At 36.4% G+C, this 25,081-nt stretch overlaps 1 protein-coding gene across 10 annotated transcripts in view; it reads right to left on the minus strand.

The window, feature by feature from the left end:
• LOC111843783 (transcription factor 4) overlaps positions 1-25,081 on the minus strand; it is a 141,630-nt gene that overhangs the window by 46,310 nt on the left and 70,239 nt on the right. For all 10 annotated transcript variants that reach the window (XM_023811639.2, XM_023811634.2, XM_023811640.2 and 7 more), the window contains 3 exons: positions 20,897-20,958; positions 7,807-7,936; positions 6,918-6,967 (listed from right to left, as the gene is read on the minus strand). In XM_023811639.2, the coding sequence (XP_023667407.1) occupies positions 6,918-6,967; positions 7,807-7,936; positions 20,897-20,958 (242 nt within the window). The remainder of the gene's footprint in view (positions 1-6,917; positions 6,968-7,806; positions 7,937-20,896; positions 20,959-25,081) is intronic.

Below are 25,081 nucleotides of genomic sequence, written 5' to 3' on the forward strand. Positions count from 1 at the left end.
ACAAAGTTTAACATATAGAGTTCAGTATACCTACATACACTTTAATTACATGTACATCAAATATTCGATAAAACTTGTGACTTTAAATATTATTCTGTGGGTAATATTTAGCCTTTATCCACACATATGACACACATGCAGACAGACATATAAGCACAAAGATATACACAAAAGAGCTTAATAAAAATGAATGCATTTACAAATTAAATTTTATTTCATTGTCTGCACTGTATTCACTGGATTGCATTCTTCACAATAAAACACAGAGAAGAGACAAATAAGCTAGAATTTATGGTAACTGAGTCTAAAATGAACCAAAAACCTTAATTCCAACCTTAAAGATAACCAGTGCTTAAACTATTAATTTGTATGTGCAGAGTAATTAATAAGTGCATGAAAGATTACTAACAGGACAGAAGTCAGTGCTGAAAGAGGATAGCTTGGGAATCAGTGTTTAAAATCTTACGTTTGCTTGTATATGTCTAAGGGTATGTCCAATTGTATTCTTCAAATGGCATTCATCAACCAAAGCTGCAGATTCTGACAAACATTAAACACAGTAAGGAGGCAATTATGTATGCATGATTTAATCTGCACCTAATTAATATGCAAATGTATTCATATGTTAGTTACTAAATTAAAAATGCAAAACAGGCCTTATGGTGATTTTGTGATTTTTGCACAAACAGAACATTTAGAATTAAAAAGGGTGAAATAACAACTTTTTAAAGTCTTAATGCTACTTTAGTTTGACCTGTTGCATAGAGCTGCATGCACATGAATTACGATTTATTCTGTATTCTTTTAAAAGAATTTATGCAGCTTAAATACGTAATTAAGCTGAAGGCAACAACAGAAGCCAATCCAGAGGCAGCCGCATGCAGACACATACTCTTAACAAACGGATTTTGAATTTAGAAACTACATTGACTTCAGGTGTATCAAATTAATGCCCCTTTAAGATTCTGTGCATGATCACATATAATCTCTGACGTTTAAGCCAAGAGGAGCTCCTTGCTTGTGTTCTTATTTCCAGCATTTATTGCTGGTGGTGTTTCTGTTGAGGCCCTACATTTTGTTCCCGCACTTCATGGAGGAAGATACTCTATGATACTATATGAAGGCTGAGCAGGTTAGCGAGTTAAGACAGAAAGCATACTGGTCAAGACCACAATTTATTCTGGCAGCACAGAATGTGAAACACTCAAGCTCTCAGCCAAAACTCCCCCGCTCCCCCCTCTCTCCCACCACACCCCGCTCAACCCCCAAAGTGTAAACTCAATACCAGGGTGGCTGCCGCCTGCTTTCATGCCCCCGGTAAATCACCATTTTTAAACCTGAAGTTACTTTGGGTAGAGTAACTGTTACTGCACTAAACAGACTGCTGCAGCCGTTTGGATTATAGCTGACAAGACCTCTTCCCAAATTAAACCTGACTACTAATATACAGTGCTAAATACTAATATACAGTGCTTTTCAGAAGAAACTCCAATGAATAGCAATGTGGACCTGCTACACCCAAACTGATACTCTCAATGGAAATTAACACTGCTGCAGAGTCAGTCACAAGAGTTGGATGTGCAGTGTAGGTCGTTTAAATAAGCAGGAATCTACTTGGGACAGGAACAAATGTTGCAAGTCACAAAATGACTTGATTTTTCTATTTTATTCTGCTAAGGTATCTATTATTATTGAAATAAAAATGTGTAATTCATTTTCATTAAAACACATTAAACTGTTGGAGCTCTGAACTGAACTAAATCTAACAGAACCTAAGCAATCAAAATAACGGACATTATTGTATAAGCAGACCCTACCAAGAACATAATTTCTTTTATTGAACAGCATAACAGTGAATGCATTTTTCAGAACTCGTGAGGCTAACCATTTCCAAGGAGTAAAACATGAATGAAAATGAAAAGCAAAAAGGAAGAACCTTCTCCAAGAACGATAAAATATCCCGAAGATCTAATTAATATTTTAAGTGATCACATATTCAACCACTACCTGGAAACACTGGAAATTTGTACCAGAATTATATCTTTTTGTCACCGTTCTAGGATCTCCATTCCTAAACTGAAAAGGAACTGTCTTGATTTTATCATTTCAGTATTAAAAGGGTAGAAGAAGGATGAATATTTGCACTGGATAACTGATAAAAGATGGATGTTTTCATTTACAATGATTTTCAGTTTATGGAAGAAAAAAAAAAGAATATACAAAATTTACAAAACTACTATCCAGAAATGGAAAACAGGACTGTGGCAAAGAGTTAACGGCTTTAGGGAATAAATTATAATAGTGAGACAAGAAAGTGTGTCTGTGTCACTTTACAGCTGATCACCCTAAGACTCTGTAAGGTACCCTGGTAAGGAGCTAAAAACCCAATAGCCAGGCCACAGTCTGCTTTCGCTTTCTTTATATGTACTTATCTTTATATGTGGAAATAAATCAGTAACCATTTCTTTATATAACCCCTCATAAAGCTCAACAATACCTTATTTAAACCTCAGAAGTCACAGGTAATTTGTCAGTTTTGCTATTTCTTTAGCATCATATAATCAAAACGTGGCAAGTATTTAAAGTTAGCTGGGAATATGAACAGCAAACACAAGGCATTCAAAGCAGCGCACAAGCACAGGTCAGCTGTGTGGGAATGCAGCTGTGCAAAGCAGTGTTCATGCACAGGTCAGGTGAGGGAATGCCAGTGTGTAAAGCAGTGTATGTGCACAGTTCAGGTGTGGGAATGCCCCTGTGTAAAGCAGTGTATGTGCACAGGTCAGACGTGTGGGAATGCCCCTGTGTAAAGCAGTGTATGTGCACAGGTCAGACATGTGGGAATGCCACTGTGTAAAGCAGTGTATGTGCACAGGTCAGACATGTGGGAATGCCTCTGTGTAAAGCAGTGTTACGTGCACAGGTCAGCCGTGTGGGAATGCCACTGTGTAAAGCAGTGTTACGTGCACAGGTCAGCCGTGCGGGAATGCCACTGTGTAAAGCAGTGTATGTGCACAGGTCAGACATGTGGGAATGCCTCTGTGTAAAGCAGTGTATGTGCACAGGTCAGCCGTGTGGGAATGCCACTGTGTAAAGCAGTGTTACGTGCACAGGTCAGCCGTGCGGGAATGCCACTGTGTAAAGCAGTGTATGTGCACAGGTCAGACGTGTGGGAATGCCACTGTGTAAAGCAGTGTATGTGCACAGGTCAGACGTGTGGGAATGCCACTGTGTAAAGCAGTGTATGTGCACAGGTCAGACATGTGGGAATGCCACTGTGTAAAGCAGTGTATGTGCACAGGTCAGACATGTGGGAATGCCTCTGTGTAAAGCAGTGTTACGTGCACAGGTAAGCCGTGTGGGAATGCCACTGTGTAAAGCAGTGTTACGTGCACAGGTCAGCCGTGCGGGAATGCCACTGTGTAAAGCAGTGTATGTGCACAGGTCAGACATGTGGGAATGCCTCTGTGTAAAGCAGTGTATGTGCACAGGTCAGCCGTGTGGGAATGCCACTGTGTAAAGCAGTGTATGTGCACAGGTCAGCCGCGTGGGAATGCCACTGTGTAAAGCAGTGTATGTGCACAGGTCAGCCGTGTGGGAATGCCACTGTGTAAAGCAGTGTTACGTGCACAGGTCAGCCGTGTGGGAATGCCCCTGTGTAAAGCAGTGTTACGTGCACAGGTCAGCCGTGTGGGAATGCCACTGTGTAAAGCAGTGTTACGTGCACAGGTCAGACGTGCGGGAATGCCACTGTGTAAAGCAGTGTTACGTGCACAGGTCAGCCGTGTGGGAATGCCCCTGTGTAAAGCAGTGTATGTGCACAGGTCAGACGTGTGGGAATGCCCCTGTGTAAAGCAGTGTATGTGCACAGGTCAGACGTGTGGGAATGCCACTGTGTAAAGCAGTGTATGTGCACAGGTCAGACATGTGGGAATGCCCCTGTGTAAAGCAGTGTATGTGCACAGGTCAGCCGTGTGGGAATGCCACTGTGTAAAGCAGTGTACGTGCACAGGTCAGACGTGTGGGAATGCCCCTGTGTAAAGCAGTGTATGTGCACAGGTCAGACATGTGGGAATGCCACTGTGTAAAGCAGTGTTACGTGCACAGGTCAGCCGTGTGGGAATGCCACTGTGTAAAGCAGTGTATGTGCACAGGTCAGCCGTGTGGGAATGCCCCTGTGTAAAGCAGTGTATGTGCACAGGTCAGCCGTGTGGGAATGCCACTGTGTAAAGCAGTGTATGTGCACAGGTCAGGTGTGGGAATGCCCCTGTGTAAAGCAGTGTTACGTGCACAGGTCAGTCCTGTGGGAATGCCACTGTGTAAAGCAGTGTTACGTGCACAGGTCAGCCGTGTGGGAATGCCCCTGTGTAAAGCAGTGTATGTGCACAGGTCAGACGTGGGAATGCCCCTGTGTAAAGCAGTGTATGTGCACAGGTCAGCCGTGTGGGAATGCCACTGTGTAAAGCAGTGTTACGTGCACAGGTCAGCCGTGTGGGAATGCCACTGTGTAAAGCAGTGTTACGTGCACAGGTCAGCCGTGCGGGAATGCCACTGTGTAAAGCAGTGTATGTGCACAGGTCAGCCGTGTGGGAATGCCACTGTGTAAAGCAGTGTATGTGCACAGGTCAGCCATGTGGGAATGCCACTGTGTAAAGCAGTGTATGTGCACAGGTCAGACATGTGGGAATGCCACTGTGTAAAGCAGTGTATGTGCACAGGTCAGCCGTGTGGGAATGCCACTGTGTAAAGCAGTGTATGTGCACAGGTCAGCCGTGTGGGAATGCCACTGTGTAAAGCAGTGTACGTGCACAGGTCAGCCGTGTGGGAATGCCACTGTGTAAAGCAGTGTATGTGCACAGGTCAGACATGTGGGAATGCCACTGTGTAAAGCAGTGTACGTGCACAGGTCAGACGTGTGGGAATGCCACTGTGTAAAGCAGTGTATGTGCACAGGTCAGACGTGTGGGAATGCCCCTGTGTAAAGCAGTGTATGTGCACAGTTCAGGTGTGGGAATGCTAATGTGCAAAGCCACATGAACTTGATACCCATATAATGTCTAATGATTTTTATTTATGAAATGTAACAAATATAGAACTACCTCATAAATTAATAATTAATTATGCGTGCAAAAATAAGACTTGTAGCTTATGTAACTTCTATGAGTATATAAAATTTCAAATTTGGCGATCAATGATCATTGTTGACACACCACGGCACACAGTGCACAACAATGAAATGTGTCCTCTGCATTTAACCCACATGTGACATCGTGACATAGCAGAGGGCAGCTAATTCAGCACTCAGGGAGCAGTACCTTGCTCAGGGTACCTCAGTGTTACTGCCAATTTATTAGTGATTCAAAGAAAAAAATGTTTTATTTCCATTCTCTGTTTTCTGTTTAATTTTAGAACATATCAATTTGCAAGTGATACACAGAAAACAGTCTGTATACATTGAGTGTTTAGTCAAACCTTTATATTTTCTTTGGTTAAGGCAGGGGAGGTAAAAATAGTTGTGCAATACCAAGCATGTCCTGAAGGGGACAGAAAAGCTCAGGGAAACACCATGTCTAGTTTGCACTAAGACACACAGGAGCCCCCCTGTGTCTTCCAGTAGACCTTCATTTAATCAAGATGATCAACTTTACACAATCTCATACAAACTCAGAGAGACTAAGGTGATCAATGCAAATACAAAGCGAGACGAAAAAATATTTTATGGGTGGTGGAAAAAGAAAAAAAAATCTGAAATAAGTACAAAAGTTATTACTTACTAAAGTAAACTTTAGAAAAACTTCAATAAAAATCACGCAATAAATTTTGAGCTTTCTTAACACTTGATGTACTGATTCCAGCTATCAGCTATCAATTCATAAATTATTTAAAAATGTACTAATATGGATACAAAATCATGACAAATATTAATTAAATGTAAATCAAGTGTGACTCTTATTTACTTTATAAATCAATGGGTAAACAAATAAAATAATATAAATTAAGTAATCATTTGTTTCCCTAAAGTAAATGGATTTACCTTTAATAACAAGATGATTCCAGTGTTTTTAATAATGAATGGCCGAATTATAATTAGACTTAAATAAGCAAAAATCACATATTTTGGGCCAAAATGGTTCCTTTGTATATTAAGAAAAGTTAAAATATTGCTTATTTTTAAGGCCTTAAGGGTAGCACATTGTCAAACTAAGGATTGATAGTTATTCTCATAATTAAAAACTAAAAATGTCTACATAATTTAAATAAATAATCTAATGTTATCATACTGTAGTGCGGTTAATTGTATAACTAACCAATAAATTTCTTGCACTGCTTGTAATACATTCAGTAAAACAAAAATTACTATGAACTTCATATATTTCTGTAGTTTGGCATCCAATTCAACTTATGCTGTAAATCTTTGAACCAGTGTTCATAAATGAAACTAATTATATTATGAGTAACAAAAAAAAACTTCAGATAAAATAATGGCTAAAATATTACTATATAGCAATAAAACCATAATCTGAGGCAGCACAACCCAATCTTCCACTCAAGGTGAACAGAACAGAACACTATACAGTGATAGACAATTTTTATGCAATATTATTTTTTAATAAACTTGTCCACATATTGTGGGTACTTCTATTGACATTCTATTGATCTCACATTTTCACTTCACACTACCTGAAAATAACTACTAATTCTATTGAAATGTTTAATGCAGCCAATTTTCATGTAACACATCTTTGGATGTCCTAGGTAATAAGGGAGCAAAATTCAATTCAGATAAGTCTACAATTAACTGATGTCTAAATAATATTGTAAAGTATAATATCTCTGCAATACAACTCAACCTTCAATGGCCACAATGATGAGAAAATTTCCAAAATCAAACTACATTCATTCAATATACAGTAACTTACTGAGGAAGGCAATCCTGGCGGGACTTTGCGGACTTTTTTTGCCTGCAGTTCTGAAAAAGAAGCAATAAATAAGAATTATGTAATTGATTAAATAAATAAACACACGCATGCAGATGCACTCTGTGTTCACCAAAGGCAGACAGAGACGTACACAAATAATATCTTTAGATTTACACCATTTAATAAGTAAAAAAGGAAGCTAATATAGGGGAAAATGATGATTAGATTTTAGTTAAAAGTTATTTAAGAATTACCTTTGGCCAACACTGGTTTTTATTGACAGAAAATAATGATTCACCATGACACTGTTTTGGATAAGGAGTATAGAATATGTATGGATAATCGATAAATAGGTACAAATAATAAAAATCTATTCCATATTTATGTTAAACACATGCACACAAAATAACACAACAATAGCAAAATAGGGGAGCTTTTGATTTTATCACAGAACAATTGTAACAAAATGAGGTGAATCAAAAATACTAAATAATGAATTCAAATGGTAAACTCATTAGGCATATGATAAAAGACTTATTTTTATTTGAATCTATTTTCCATTTCTTAAAAAATATGTTATTAGTTGTACATCTATATCTGTACACACACGCACGCATACGCACGCGCGCGCACACACACACACACATACACACACACACACACACAGATGTAGATTCATACTACAGATTCTCAAAAAGAGACATGCTATTCCAAATGTGCCTCAACAACATTTCGGCCTTAATGTCTTAATACAAATTAATTTAATGATTAAAACACACAGAAATATTCAGCTGTAATTTAGAAGACTATGGATAGAGGAAGCAAAGTCCATACAGTGAGAGTGGGGACAAAAAGAAATTCTGATAAAATGCAAGTCCTTGAAGCTCACCCATGGAGTCCCCATGTAACGGTCTCCGCCGGGGATTACTGGCATAGTGCTGGTAGTGCTGGGTGCCAGGCTTAGTGGGCGAAGCTGCCCCTGGAGAACCAACTCCTATGTCTCCTGCCAGCAGGCTAGGCTGGACAATACATAGGTCATTAGAAATTATGCTGATAAAACTTCATCCCTGTAAGTTAATGCAATGCACATATCAAAACACATATAGCTGAATAGGCCAATTACAAATATAGATGTATTAGAAGCTAAACACACTCTGGGGAAAAATCAGCATGGCAGTGCTCAACGTAAAACAGTAGAATTTTGTACATGCATTACTCTTCAATTTAAACCCTGCAACCCAAACATAATTTAATATTTCAATACATGAAATCTAAAGAGAAACATTCCTCTAATAATATAGAAATTTACAGAACACAAACGCTACCATGAAATTTCTGTGGCATGCAGTTACTCAAAGAGAACACACTCTCATTGCATGAAGAACATTGTTCTCTTATATTTGTTAAATTAATCAACAACAAGCGCATACGGATTTGTTTATATTTTTTACGATATTTAATACCAACATTATCAGATATTTCCACACTAGCTACATATACACATATGAATATATACATATACAGGTGTATACACACACACACATGAACATACCCAGCTTTATCAATACTTGGATTTCTATACTTCACTTATAGTGACTGAAGTAATTAGTGTAGTTTATCAAGTAGAGAAAGTGTTTTCCCTAATCTAAATTCTAATCACTGTGCCTCTCACAACAGAGTTAGTAATGCTTCACCAGAATACCATTCAAATGCAAAATACCCTAAATAGGCCAATTACAACTCTGCTCCTGGTCCCAAGTTAACCCACAAAGGACTAAAGGATCTCAAGCTATTCATACGATAAGACAAAGGGCTCCTTGTCTACAATAAAGTCACTACACCTCCCTTCTGCATTTAAGCTGTTTTTTTTTTTGCTTGGTTAGCTTAAAGCGTAAAGGGCGTCTGCTACAACAAAAGTGGCACATTGTCGATCAGGCTTTTTTTTTTTTGTCCGATATCACGTTGCCCTGGCAACTCCGTGTAATAAAATTCTCATGGTGTTCATCTTGCAAAGTCTGAAACATGACTGCCAGTACCCAGCTGGCAGAAAGTAGAAATATTAACAAAGATGAATAACAAGCACCTGAACATTGCAAACACACTTACTGAAGAATTAAGACTTTAATGTTGGAATTGCTAAAATGGGTATGCCTGTTTAGGCAAAAAACAATGATTACAAAAGATATTATTGTAATTAAAATAACCCAAAACAAATTGTTTTGTGGGAGGGAAAAACAAATGTACCTCTTTTACTGGCACTTTTCTTTCAGCTGACAAATTAAAATGCTAAAAAAATTAGTTGCTATGTACTGAAAGGGTTCAATAAACCCAGTACTGATCAGACTATTATTTATGGTTTTTGGCTATTTTAGTTTTTTGACTGTATTCACAGATTTTTTATAAAATTGAAGATTATGTTGTGGCTACCTAGAAAAAATGTCCCCACAAGCAAAAAAACGGTTTTATCACGTTGTGGGGACAAGGGGGGTGTTCCACGAAGCAGGATTAAGTGAAAGTCTGACTTATTTCAACAAGTCTGGCTCAGTTAAGTGGGAGTTCCATTCCATCAACGTGTCTTAAATGAATCCCTGCTGACGTACCATGGTAACTTAGGTGAGTGAATAAGTCTGCTCCGGACCAGGTTAACTGTCATTAGTTAAGCGGTGTCAAACATAAAATGTAACGACTGAAAATAAAATTAAAAAAAGTTAAAATAATATGAACAGGAAGATATTTTAATATTTTGTTTAGTCAGTCTACTTTGAAAGTTTATTAGCAAAAAGCAAAGACAAATTCAATTATTTGTGCAGAACATTTCACAAGGATGCAACAAAAAATTTTACGGAGATCAAATAATACAGAATAGCATTGTACAGTAAGAATGACACGTGAAGTCAAGCCAGAAGGTAACCAAACCACTATACCACCGTGCCACTGTATTAGGCAGTTTTACATAACTTACACATTTAGTCTGTCTGCAATTCATTGCCAAGCCAACTCCTTTGGCTTTATTTATGGCCACAGTATTGCCTTTTTTAGCGATATACATCTGTATTTTTCATACAGCTCCATCAGCAACATTTGTTCTGTGGCGGAAAAAACACCGCGCTCGTTTTACACGCTTTCCGACTAATTTGATCGATGTATCGTTCATCCATTCATTTTGGCTTCTTAAATATCTCGGGTGTGCGCACTAAGTGAGACTATGCAAGTTGTCTTATATGAGCCTTGATTAGCTAAAGCTTAACTGCGTTAGTTGAACGATATGAGACTAAGTTTAGAAATGGCACTAATTTGAGTCTGACTTTTCCGGGAAAGTCTGGCTTTCTTTAGCTACTTTCATTGAATACCCCCCAGGACACAATTCTCTCTCTCTCTCACTCACTCACTCACACACACACACAGAGAGAGAGAGAGAGAGAGAGAGAGCTACATTCATATCTTTGTGGTGACTGTCCATTCACTTCTAAGGGCAGAACAATATTCCCAACAATGACAACCTTAACCATAAGTATTCAAAAAATACAGGCCTTTTGGCATTTTTAGTATTTCGGTTGCACTCACAGATTTTTCTAAAATAGAATTTCCCCTTGTGGGGACCGAAAAAATAACAGGTTTTTATCAAATTGTGGGGACATATGGGGTGGGGGGACCAGGTACACACTACATTGTATACCTTGCCATTGGAAGTTTCCTACAATTTACAGGCAATTTAGAAATCCTTTACTTGCGGGGTATAAAGATGTGTTCAAAACTGAGACTGGAGGCAGTGTAAATATATTGTTGTCAATCACTGAGTAACATTAGTTAGCTCGTCATTGTTTAGGCTCATAATATGTAGGAAGGTCTAAGGTAAGATAATCTTACCAGAGGCCCTTATATGCCTCAGATACAAACAAACAACAACAACAATAATAATGATAATCATTAATGTAATCTATAAATGATGCAGGCAAATTCTTAGATCAGAAGATGGTGACCTGCTTTTCATTCTGGGTATTGTACAAAAGTACATGCACCCCCATTTTTGGATTTTTGAAATTGATGGCATCTGAGTATTCTTTCCAGTCACGCAAGAGTTGGGAGGAAGATTGGGGCCGGGGGGGTACTCAGGAAGGAGTCATTAATTATGAGGAAGTGCTGGCGCTGCAGAGTGCACCTGTACATGTGCTCAAGCCGACTCTCAAGCCAGGAAAAAAAATCCTACCAACCCCAAGATCCTCTACCATCGCTAACTCAAAGCAATAGCCAAGAAACTGAATAATAGCACAGCACTAGTTAATCTGCAGAATTACAATGTTTAATAGCCACTGTGATTTTGGTGGGGTGGCATCTGGACACAACCCAGTCACCTATTTAAGTTACTGGGTTAAGAAAGCAAGGCTATACAAGCATGTTTCAACACTTCAGAGCTCATCTCAGAAGATCAACTGAAACGCTGGCCTAACCATCACAAAATATTAAAGTACTATTTGCTGTAATTTCCACTGTGTTTAATTAAAAGAAAGGTGTGCTTACAGGTTAATCATATTCTGTATTAAAAAAACAAAGAGGAAAAAGTAGCAAAAAAGGTGAACTTGCAGGTTAATCATATTCTATATAAAATACCCAAACTAAAGAATAGCATCAGCAATATAACCTTCATTTACTCCCAATTTGATAACTGCAAATCTAAGGACAGTTTATTTGACAAAACAATAGTATAACAAGCACTGCAGCTGAAGTCTTGGTAACTTGAATTTTTATTATTATTTCACACGCAACATCATACAAATGCTTTCCAAGGTAAACGGTATCACGATGCTAAGTATTAGCAATCAATGTTAAGCCAGGTTTTCTTACTGAAACCAAGATTACTTTTTGAGTATGTACAAATAAAAGTGTGCTGCGTGCAGTGATCAACCAATCATGTAAGCATGGATTGCAACAGGGCTGTGTATTTCAATGCAGTGAAAGAGAATTATTTTTATGGTATAATATGAAGAATTCAAAAGTACAATAGCAGCTGCTGCCAAAGCTAGAAAGGCAAACTGGCAGCGGATCACTGGCAACATAAATGCACATGTACGGTTTGATTTCCATTAAAAAAATGTCAATAATTGTCTTAATTTCCAAAAATGTGCTTTGTGGTTTTTGTAATTATTCTTAGTCTTTTTATTCACATTCATAATCCCTTTTTTATTTTTCAGCATTAAATAAACTTGTCACCCTTCAAAACCCTGCCAAAATTAATTTATCCATCCATCTCTCTCTCTCTCTCTCTCTCTCTCTCTCACACACACACACACACACACTTGTATTCATATCTTTGTGGGGATCGTCCATTCATTGCTATGGGGAACACCCAAATCCAAACTATCACAACTTTAACCTCTACCCAACCTTAAACTTACCAATAAGTAACCAAACTAAATACAAGACTTATGACAATGATTTTTTTTTTTTTATTGCATTCACATATTTTTATAAAATTGAGTTTCCCTACAAGGACAAAATAATATGTTTTATCACACTGTGGTTATATTTGGTCACCACAATGAAAAAAATAAAAAATAATAAAATAAATAAATAAATATATATATATATATATATATATATATATATATATATTAATAATTGCATTCACCACCAGTGACGGTTAGAGTGACAGCTAGGCTTATTGAATGTGAATGGGGAGGGAACACTACCGTATCCATAGATCCATAGCCCAAAATTTGGTGCTACGTCCCTGGTTTTAGTCTGCCAAGAGCAATTCTAATGGAACTGTGTGATGAATTGGCCCTGACTCTTGAACAACCTGCATTATGGGAACTTGCTGACACATCAAGGATATCCCAGCCCTTTATTCCTCAAATTTTGACTGTTATTAACTGACTGCCAAGACATTACATTAAGTTTCCTTAGTGTGGATGTACAGGCAAAAATTACAATGCAAACAGCAACGCTATTTCGCTATTTTGAAATTCCTCAATATCGATAGGAAGTATCATGGTATGCTGTGTTACGGTTACACCGCCCAAGCTTAAATAGTAATTCTACAAATAAATACATTTTCAAGTCAAAAATCAAAATAATGCCTTCAAGTACAAACGTGTAAGCCAAATCTGTGGTGACCGTGGTATAAGCCGGTTAATGCACTCCACACATTACACATTTTTGAACGTGTTTTGCCTTGAGCAGTTCTCTGCAGCAGTGTGTTAAAAAATGTATAATAGATGGCTTGCCGTGCCTTCACCCATACGCAACATACTTAGTTGTTACAAAATAAGCGATTAAACAGCATTTGTACCCTGTAGTAGAGGTTGCACGACTTAAGTCATGAAAGTCAAGTTGACATTGACCAATTGTTGATTACATCATTACTAAACCAAAGGGGAAAGGAAAGCTTTGCCACATGAGCCAATCTCTATTCGCAAAACTACATGCATATACTGTAGACAACAGACAGCTCATACACATCTCTTTTATGCGGAACAGAAACCAGCAGAAACAACAACAGGTTGCAACTCAGCAGCAACAATTTATGGAACAATAACAATAAAACTTCCATTTTAGTGTGAAAGAAAAATTACTGAATTGTGGGTATAACAATTGGGGAGGAAAACAAAACTCATATAACATCCAGCCTGTAAGTCTGCTCCTCACTGTCGGAAGGTGCTTTCTCACCAAAATTCACAAACCTACTGTAGTTCCTGTGCCGTCTCAACCCAGGACTTTCATAGATCCTGGCCACTTTCATGTATCGCTTTCCCATAGAATAAGAACTGTCACCTTTATGCTAAATGAGCATGTAATTTCATACAAACTACACTGCCACCCCAAAACAATGGAGGATAAACAACTCATTTTATTATCAATTATTTGTTAATTATTGGGGGGATTCATCGAGATCAAAATGTGACACAGTCTTTTACTTATATTAACACGACCCGCAAAATGCTCATTTAAATCTGGCCAGCAGATTGATCTTTCGTTTTCTACAGAATAAAAACTGACGAGATTCTCTGCTGGCACTTGTGGCGATTTTAGATAAAAAATACATTGGTTATCAGCTAAATTTTCCGAAATAAGGAGACGCAAGCAAAAAGGTATTCATTAATTCATTAAATGCAACTGAATTACGAAAATAATTTCACTTGCTCAATATTTGCTCCACTACTTCAATCTCTATTCCCAACCTTCTGCATTACTAGTATTCTATGAGGCGTCCATGTTGTTAATGTGTCATCGCAAAGCAGTAATATTGACTTGAGGACTAGTTGACTAGTTTGTGCAACCCCTACCCTCACAAGGGATACCTCTGTGATGTGTGTGTATTGGATTTATTGTTATTGCAACAGCTATATAATTACATTTTACTCTCCGACCTTTTATATAGGCTTGCACTAAGGTCAAATTCTAGCTCTAGCAGTTCCAGTATGTTTTTAAATAAAGGTACATGTACATATATTTCGGACATATCTGGAAATGCAAATTTTCAGCCCTTTTAGCTGACATGACAGTCGACATATTGCAGCACATCAGGAATGTTTTAGTGATGCAGCCACCAGCAAGCCTCAGAGAAGTGGGCGGGGCTGCATCTTCACAAAGTCAGCCTCAAAGACACATCCTGACAGCTCAGTTCTGTTCTCTATCCACAAACAGCTGTTAGCAGAAGAAAAGAAGAACCTGCTGTTTGATGTGAGGACATCTAAAGGGGAAAGGGTTAATGGAAACAGCTCTGCATCACTTTTATCGTTCATCTATTAGGATTCCACACATCAAGAAAGACTGATACCTGTTTTACAACTTGGCCTCAAACTCCATTAAAAAAACTTTTTGCTTTAGCTACCAACACAATGTCCAAGGCTTTAAAAAAAGAATAGAAATATTCAAAAACACAGAACACGACAAATTAAACAAACCCTTGTGAAGTGTGCATGTTTGCATGTTTAGGCAAGTATTTTAATTAATAATGAAACAAAATACCGAGGATAGCAGATGTTTCTAAATTACTACAAGCCTTCACTTGGGAATCCATATAGTAACTTGTAAGACAGCTGTCAAAAATTAATATCATACAGAAAGCATTTTTGAATTACATAATAATGAAGCTAAAGTATTTGATCGCTGAGGAAATCGCAAATGCTAAAAATTGCTCCGATATGATTTGACTGAAAAATAACGTAACTTTTTCAAATTAAAAAAAAGCATCACAATTTGACTTTCGACTTTCCTCCACAATATTCATTCTTCAAAAAAAAATGATAATGAATTCCAAACGTATATATTTTATTATTAAAACATATATGGGAAACTCACTGGAAATACAAAATCTTTCGGCAGCACAGTCACACGCGACAGGTAAAAGGCACGAATGGATTCAGAATTTTTTCATATATGCGCTGTGACTCGCCACTTCCTGTCAGAAGGAGGCGATATCACCTGATAGCCTTATCCTGGAAATAAACACTCAGAAATCCTCTTAATCCCTGCTATTGTTAAATGTAACACAGCCATGCTGATGGTGAGTGCCAGTGCTGGCTTGTCACACAGATATGTGGTTATCACCTGAATTACAGCTTGCTCGAGAAATCACAGAAGCCAAAGGGCTCATTTGTATTGCACAACATCCATAGTCCGACACACACTGTGAAAGTATTGCTATTCAGTTTTAATACTTCAAGAGATGCCCGCATACAAGTAACCTGCTGCAGGGTGTTAAAAAAGCATGCAATCATGTCAAGGCTTCCTTGAATGGTGAGAGGGTTTTGTGAAGGCAAACAGCAAATCTGGCAAATCTGGCATGAATAATATACACTAATATGTGCTGAGCAAAAAAGAAAATCCTGTTGTAAATGCCTGAAAAGCACATGAATTAGGAGACAGAGTGATCAAACTCATCTTCCACATTCACAGAATCCAACACCTTCCCACTTTCCGGCATTTTGAATCCCTGTCTATAGAACCCTTAACAAGACATAATAAATCAGAAGTTTCAGATGCATTATACGATGTGAACCCAGAAAATTCCCAACATTTTTCATTTAAACTTGGATTGGACTATGTATACTACGTACAATATAATTGTTTTTAATGAAAGATTAACAGATAGCCTGAAAAAATAGCCACTTCATTCTGCCTAGTCCAGTATTTCAAATTCATATTTGTCATGTTGTCATTAATATGCTCACTTTAAACAATTTTTATGCTAATGTACTAATAATAATAAACATGATGATGACTGGTGTTCAAAGCAGAAAGACCAGCTGAATTCAAACTTTTTTTGAGTGATGGAAATTTTCAAGGAAGTTCCAGCTAAGCAGAATGTTCCATGTCCTCATGTCTAAAGAAGTATCACAAATCTGCTACAGTAGACTAACAGTGTCACAGAAGCCAAGGATATTCAATGAAGACAAGAGAGGGCACCACAAACACAGGCCACTTCTGACATATTTCAAAATATGCTCCTAGATGAAAACAGAAAAAAAAGATTAATATTTCAGAAAAATTAGACATATTGTACTGTTTATAATGCGAATTGACATATAGATGCACACTGCACTGAACACTTAAATACCTGTCAGGAAATAATTTGTAAAATAATAATGCGATAACAAATATTAATATTAAAGCAGAAATTGAAACATAATAGAATATCAGTTTAAGTAAAAAGAGAGAGGTATGGCACCATTGCATGAATATTCGATCAACCAAAGCACATTTCCCATGAGGCAAATGCCAGTCGCTGCTTGCCAACTTACTGATTACAAAGAAGGGCCCTGTTAATGAAAGCTGAAAAGAATGGCACAAACTTTCCAAATCCTGCCCATGTGGCAGCAAAGGCAAATTGCCCATTGCACACAGTTGGACTGGCTAAGGGAATTGAAAAGCATTCAGGTTGGTAATAGCACATTTCAGGAAAGCGGATGCTGCATTAAGCAGTGGTTAGGGAAACGGCATTTAAATGTATTGCTTTAATATGCAAAGCCAATTTGATCAATAGCTAGAAAAAGTATTCCAATGTAGTATTGCTTTGTTCGATCTCTAATCAAATACATGCATCTAAGACTAAAATGAGAACGGTTAAAGTGCGGCAAATGAAATGGTAACGGCAGGTTCGGTCCATATAACAATAAAGTACCAAATATACCGGAATACACGTGTTTATACAGGGAATTTTCCCCTGTTTTGAGGGTTAAACTGCACAAGCATCCCAAAATGCTCAATAAAATGCTGATCCCTGTAAAAAAAAAATAAACAAATGCACTATAACTGCAGAATTTCTGAACTGATAAAGACCCAGGAAAATATTACAATTTTTATATCACACATCCAGACCTCAAACGTATACATATGATGTAAATGTCATCTTAACTTTAGCATAATTCCAGAAGACTGGTTTTCATGTCATTGCCCATAACTTGAAATGCCTACAATGTATATTTTATTGAATGTTTCTTCACTTTTACATTTGCAATTTTATCTATATTAATATCTAATAACAATAAAAATTAAAGTGAGATTAATGTTTCCAGTTTAATTACTTGTTTGGGAAACAGTACATTGGAAAAAATAAACAACATATATTGTTTTTTGAGATAAACGTATAATGAACAAAACCATAATGGTGTTCTGACGAGCTGTATGTCAGTTTAATCTGCCTTAAGATGCACAGACACGTGATAAAAATGGTTTAAGAGAAACTGGCATTGGGTGAAGGGCACACCCTACCTTATAGCCCCTGCTGCCTGGGACAGACTCTAGGCTCACGTCTGACTCTGACCAGGATAAATGGTGAGAAGATGGATGAATATATGGAGATAGATATTTTTATCACAATACAAAATACGGAAATATTCACTACTCAAAATCGACATTATTAAAAATGATATTTCTGAAATTAAAATGACAAAGAACAATTATGATTAGAAAAACTGAATGGCAGCCTTTTAGGTTCTCTTCTAATGCAGTTTGCTTATACATTAAAATGTCTCTCTCTTATACACACTGAACATGCTGGATCTGCTGGAGGGGGACAGTCTTAGCCGGCCTCCATTCTCAGTGTGTGTGTAGTTTGCATGGCCATGAAGTGCAGTCTTCTCTGGGTGCTCCACTTTCTTCCTGTCATCCACAGACATATAGGTAGGCTAACTGGCATATCTAAATTGCTTATGGCAAATTTATCCCATCCATGGTGTATCCCTGTCTTATGCCCTATGATGGACTGGCACCCCATCCAGGGTGTACCCCTGCCTGGTGCCCTGTGATGGACTGGCACCCCATCCAGGGTGTACCCCTGTCTTATGCCCTATGATGGATTGGCACTCCACCCAGGGTGTACCCCTGCCTGGTGCCCTGTTATGCATTGGCACCCCATCCAGGGTGTACCCCGGCCTGGTGCCCTGTGATGGACTGGCACCCCATCCAGGGTGTACCCCTGCCTGGTGCCCTATGATGAACTGGCACCCCATCCAGAATATATATGTTTTTTTCTTAAAATATGTTACATTCGTAATGTTTGCATTATGTGCCCATCCATAAGTCCATAATCCAAAAATATTTTGGGCAAAACTGCAAGGAAAAATAACAGCTTTTATTAACACAGATATACTACTCACTGAAAGATTTTAGGCTAAGCCATGACACCTGTGTGTCTGATGGTCGACTTTGGAAACATCACTCATGTCCCATGTTACCTTCCCATTAACTTCTTACCCTTCATTCAGGCAATTTGAAAACAGTGTCTCTAAGACCTTGATAAAGAAACCTGACATCACCCTAGAGGAATCAGGTGAAGGGGGTGCTCCTAAAGGAACAATTAGAGGTCAGGCAGCAGCATAGAAAGCTATTGCTGAATTTACTTCTAACACAGCATCTTATCATTGGTTGAAATGACCTCACGCTATAATCTACAAGTGTTAGTAGCGATCAGCAAAAATCAATTTATGGCTGTATGTTTTTTTTAAATTGGAAAAGTTTTTAGTAAATAATGCAACTATGTCTAAAACTATGTCTTGTAGTATGCAAGTTAAACTACTTTTAAGGCAAATACATCTGAATCTAGTTAATTCAATTTACAGACAGTTGCCAAAGTTTTGAGATCTGTTGCCTACGTCTTTAAGTCAAATTTACAGGTACGTTGAAAATTTTAAGAGTACATAATAACAATAATAATCATACAGTAATAATAAAAGGAGCTACATACAGTACTCTACTGTATCTTGAGCTGACAAACTGCTGAAGCCACACAACACTTTCACCAGCATCACAAAGTAGTGCATGTGTTCATTTTTACGAACCTTTGCAGTTAATCAGAACTTTTAATATATTAGACTTCACGGTTGTCCATTCATAAGTACGCATTGTTGGATGTTCTTAATCCGGGGACCATATGTATAAATTCTTTTCATCTTGCACTACACGAATGCTATGCCATAGGATATTGCTAACAGGCAAAGTGAGTTTCAGGCACACGACAGCTACATTACTTTGCCTGTCACATACCCTACAAACTTTAGACAAGCAAATTTCTGATGACTTTGTCATATTGGATGTGAAGCAGGTTAATTTCTAAGCAAGATCATTTTTCATAAATGACAAGATAGCTTACTGCTCATACATATACATATACATACACACACACACACACACGCACATACACACACACACACACACACACACATGGCCTGCACAACAGGATGAAGTCCTTAAGTAACATGTATCATGGGAAAATAACTACAACACTATTTACTACTGCTATTTAATACTAGTAAAACACAAAATTTTCCTACAATACTAAATGAGAATTTATATACACAAAAATGTTAACTAAACTTAATGACGGCGATATCAAAGCTTTGCTGCTTTGCTGTACTGATGTGGGTATGCCCTATGCCAAAAGGTGTCTATATTGTATACATTAGTCAATACATCACAACAAATTTTATAGTATTTTCATGATATTTCACTTGTTTTCTATTTCATTTCTATTTCGTTTTCATATCCTAACTTCATTTAAGTTTTAATGCTGTATTCTATTACCACAAAACGTCTGAAAGACCAATGTTACTGGTCAGTTCCTCCAATGACCCTCTGAATAAAAAAATACTGAAACAAAATTTTGCAAAAAAAAAAAAAAATCACTTGTTTGCAATCATACGACGGCTTTGGTAAGTACTCTTTTCCGGATATGTGAAAAGGTTTGTTTTGTGGGTGTTGATTATATTTGTGTAACTGCACAGGGAGTTCTGGCAGCTTAATAACATGTTAATATAAAAACCTGTGTCACTTTTTATTCATAAATGAACAGTCATTCTTATCAGCATAATTTTCCTTGGTTTTCAGAATGCAAACGCCCGTCTGTTGATGGTTTCTAAGGTAACTTGACGGACCTGCCACTTCCAGTGAGTAGCCTGATCAAATGCTCTATCCTTATAGGGACTATATTTTTAAGAGCATGTTGCAAAATCATCAAACGTACTTTACTTCTGAAAAGTTAACTGTTACTAGTTCATTCTATTATTATTTTTTTGTTCGTTAGCCATAGTGTAAGCAGGATAAAACACTCCGGACAGGTATAGAAAAATAATCAACTCCAACTTCGTTAGCAGCCCCTCCGCTTTGCGCTGGGCCACATTACACCAGGATGTCATTCATTACTTTCGTATAACCACACCCATTGTCGTAGTTTATCTGTTGCATATTTAATTACAAAAAATGTGATTTTAAAAAAATATATATTTCAATATCAAAGTTAAATTGAAATTTAATCAAACTTAGCGATTTAAAATACTTTAATACAGCTGTCAATGTTCCCATTATCACATACTGTACACCTCATTCAAAGACTTATATGGAAGTCCCAAAAATGTGAATTTGTTTTCACTGACTTATTAAATCCAAAATAATAAAATAATAATAATCAGTAGACAGAACAGTATGGAACAGCACAGACAATTTTAACAATGTCATTCTTTTATCGTAAAAATTAGTCTTACCTGATGGCACTCATGTAAATTTGATTGTCTTCCATACGAGTATGAAGTCCTCTCTGGTTTACCTTAACGGAAAAAAATGAAGAATCACATTTTAACAGCCACCTATCAATTACCATTGCAGCAAGAAAAAAACATCAAACTAACAAAAATGGTACAGGTAGCCATGGTTATGATTTGTTTTGCATTTAAAAAATATACACCATATTAAACAAAAAGCAAACAAATATACCTGCACACATGCAAAGATCTTATAGCTTGGACCAGCTGGCAAATCTTCTGCTTGATGCTGTTTAATTAACTTCTACTGTGATCTGGATACCAAGAATACTTCTCTTTTTTTGGAATATGCTAAAATATATTAATCTTTTTGTCCAGTGTTCTTGCAGTTACTGTATGTTTATTACCAAAATTTACTTAGAATAAGACACTTATGATGGCGTCTATTAGGGCTGAATGATATTGGGGAAAAAAGTCAAATATCTGGTTGTGATTTTTTTGCGATAAATACTACAATATTTATCACATGAGGATGAAAATGATTATTGTAGGCTCAGCAAAATCACGCAAAATCAGCAGCGACAAACAGTGGTGGACAGTTTTTTTGAAAAACACTAGGTACTGTTGAAAAGGAACAATCATTAAAATCACAACGCTTGCTATGTTTCTTATGACAGTGAAAATGTTTTAGTGAAATTTGCTGATGATCTTAACTAGGCTTGGTTGGTATTACAATAATATTGCATCCCATGGTATTTCAGATTTTGTTTTTTTGTTTTTGTGGGGGGGTTAATTTCATCGTTAAGATTTCAAAATACCAAAACAACATCTGTTTTGAAAATACTGTTAAAATATCGTATACCGCGGTATGCTGTCTAGATGGTATGATGGTATAGGAAAATGAAATATCACTCAAGCATAATTTCAACCCAGCTTTGCAGTTCTTACAATGTGTGAACTGCATATACAACATCAACATCATGCAGGCTTAGAATCTATATAAATGTGTATTCACTAATTACTTTAATCAAGTAATAACAGGTTGCACTGTTTTTTTAAAACACCTGCATTACAATTTTTTTTATAAATAATTTTGTAATTAATACTTTATTACAAATATTTTGCATCTTACATAATTACAAATTAATGGTCTTTGTGAATACTAGGCCTACAAGAATTACAATACCCCATGCAATTTGAATAGGTTATTATTATAGGATTGTTTCATCATCTTTTGCTGGTTTGACACATGTTATTAAATTATTTAAATAATTTCACATAAAAGGATCTACCATGCATGTGTGATTAAAGAAACCAATTGTACACTTTAATAAACTGTTAACAACATAAAAACCTTGGCTACTTCAAATAATTTAAAGTGAAGCGATATTTCTGTAATTTTAACAGACACGTAGAAATGTCATCCATAGGTTATTCAGCCATGCTGTTCAACATTTTGATGCATGTTTAACAGAAACGTGAAAATGATACTCATCCATGCAACAAAAAGACGCAGGTATTATACTATGTATTAATTAATAATTGTATATTATTACTAATTTTAGCATTCTGACCACTTTTAATTGTGCTCATTTCAGACAAGAACCAGCTGCACAATACTGTTAAACTATAAACAAATTCAAAATTCCTCTCCTTTTATACATTCACAAGTAAATATGTAAGGTTATGTATTCATTCAGTCATTCATTCATTCAAAATATGGATGTTCCTTTATGGTGCACTACACATACACTGCAGCTGTTTTTGGAAATCACCAAAACCCAGTAACCATTGGCTAACCATTTTCTCTGTTAGATATAAATAATGTTAACAATAATAGTGTTTTTTATGTAATTTATTTCTGAAATACTTTCCAAGCATTGTAATAAATAAAAAATAAAACAATTTCCCCCCAAATTTTGTTTCCCACAAAAAAGTGCAATGTACCTGCAGCTGTGCAGCTACTTACAGAATAAATCACTGGAAATATTTAGCAGGTGATGCAAAGGCGTGGGACACTGCCTCAGACTTTCACTGAGATGTTTTGCTATCCAGGTGTCAGTTGAAATTACTACAAGAACAAATCAGCTCAAACTAATGCACCTTAGCAGAAAATATTTAAAATGTGGCCAATATTTTTACTATTCAAAAAAGACAAGGTTGCTCCTATGTGAAATTTAAAATAATTCATTGTCATTTTGTAAATAGAGTGGACTATGCCACGATTTATATAAATATATATTAATTCATCCATTGACCATTCAGTTTTCCATGTTCCTATTCTGCTCAGGGTCATGGAGATGAACTTTTTCTGTTATTTTTAGCTATGCAAATATTCAATTGATTTGAGGGGACCTGGAAAATCTAGCAAAATTTGACCCTCTGATTCAAACATTCAGTAACCTACTATTAATTAAAACAGAGCCTATTTTGTTAATGTTGCAGCAATATTTTTTTTGCAAAAATAAAATGACAACAGACTGATAAGTCAGAGTTAAAAAGGTCTTAAAGATCTTGAGATCCATGTGTAACTACTGACTATACGAGCATACCCATATTAAAGAGTACTTTTGAAATTAGATATATCTTTGGTAAATGCAGCAAAGTCACATTCCTAAAAAAATAAAGCTAGCCATATCTGTGTCAAACGGACCATAATTATGGAACAATTCCAGTTTTCCCCTCTACATAATCATTATTTTTTTTTATAATCCATTAAAATATTGTGATTTGCCTTTGCTACACAGAAATCTCAGGTCGTAAGGGAGATTCTGTTTCGTTTTTCACTAAGGGGTAGGTTGTCTGATATGACTTGGCTGCACAGCCAAGATGCCCCAAATGTAATCACTATGGTGTTTATGGTAAAACCATCTTGTCATTGTTTTTTATGGGGCAAAAAATTATAATATCTGGTCATCACTCCCAAACATCAGCTAGGACCTATACAGCTCCCTACAGTAACAATGTATATTCAAACGTATATATTAAAAAAACTTCTAGTACAGAATGCCTCCTATTTCAGCCATTTAATAAGCGTACTTTCCATCTGGTTATAACAGTGTTTATACTGTATACAGTACACACACACACACACACATATATATATATATCATGTTCACAAGATAATAAATCTGCCATTGTTCAGTCATTTTTTTCTGTTGTTTTGTCCTTGAACTCAAATTCATGGAAATTCTCAAATTAATTGTATATAAGTAGTACAGGTAATTCTCTAAATTTCTCCCACTATTTTTCTCACTTCTTTTCGGTGATTATCCAGTAATATTAAAACTAGCACAACTATTTGATGTTTTAAATTTACAACATACTGTAGGACATAAAATTAAAAATAAAAATAAAAAAAAAAAAACCTGGGTAAGAAATAAGGTAAAAACAAAATTATTTAAAAATTACACTTGTTTATTTTATGGTAAAAGATATATCATTTATAAAGACAAATAATTTATAGGACTTCTTTTGTGTATACTTAGCTTAGAAATTTGAGATGAAGTAAACATACAAAACACACAATTGTCCTTTTCCCTCCTTATTTTTAAGTCTATAGTCGGTGTATAAAATGTTCCTGCAACACATGGTGTTTAGACATGATAGAAAGCAGAAAGGGTTAAAAACAAACGTACTCCTGTTTTATGTGGGGGAGAATGGGCAAACAGCATAGACATGAATCATTGTTAATGATTCATGTGTTTCCATGACATCAATGGGCATCCTTCCAAAACTTTTAAGGTAATAAGGGAAAACCACAGTAGGAATGGAGACCTGCCTTTAAAATGGACAAATAAACAAAATCAACCAAGTAAGAAACATTACTTGTTGTCAACATCAGCATTAAAAAAAATAATTTTAAAACTCAATGCCCATCTAAAAGTTGTCAGCTGTTTTGTACGTATAGATCAATAAAAAATCTGTAAGAATTGCAGGGTGACACCACAAAGCTTTTATGGCTTTTTAGTGCCAAGTGCCTTTAAAACTGGTTTGTGGTTGCCAAATATTAGAAAACAAACAAACAGTCAAATAAATAAATAAATAGATACATAAATAGATACATAAATAGAGAAACAGCATTCAACATCATAACAGCCAAGGACTCATTCTTTTGAATGTGCTTGATTACTTTCTAAGCAGGATTCTCACAGCAAAACAGCAGTCATTATCTTCCCACTCCTGCCC

This window comes from Paramormyrops kingsleyae, chromosome 7 (assembly GCF_048594095.1).
Source record: "Paramormyrops kingsleyae isolate MSU_618 chromosome 7, PKINGS_0.4, whole genome shotgun sequence".
Taxonomy (NCBI): domain Eukaryota; kingdom Metazoa; phylum Chordata; class Actinopteri; order Osteoglossiformes; family Mormyridae; genus Paramormyrops; species Paramormyrops kingsleyae.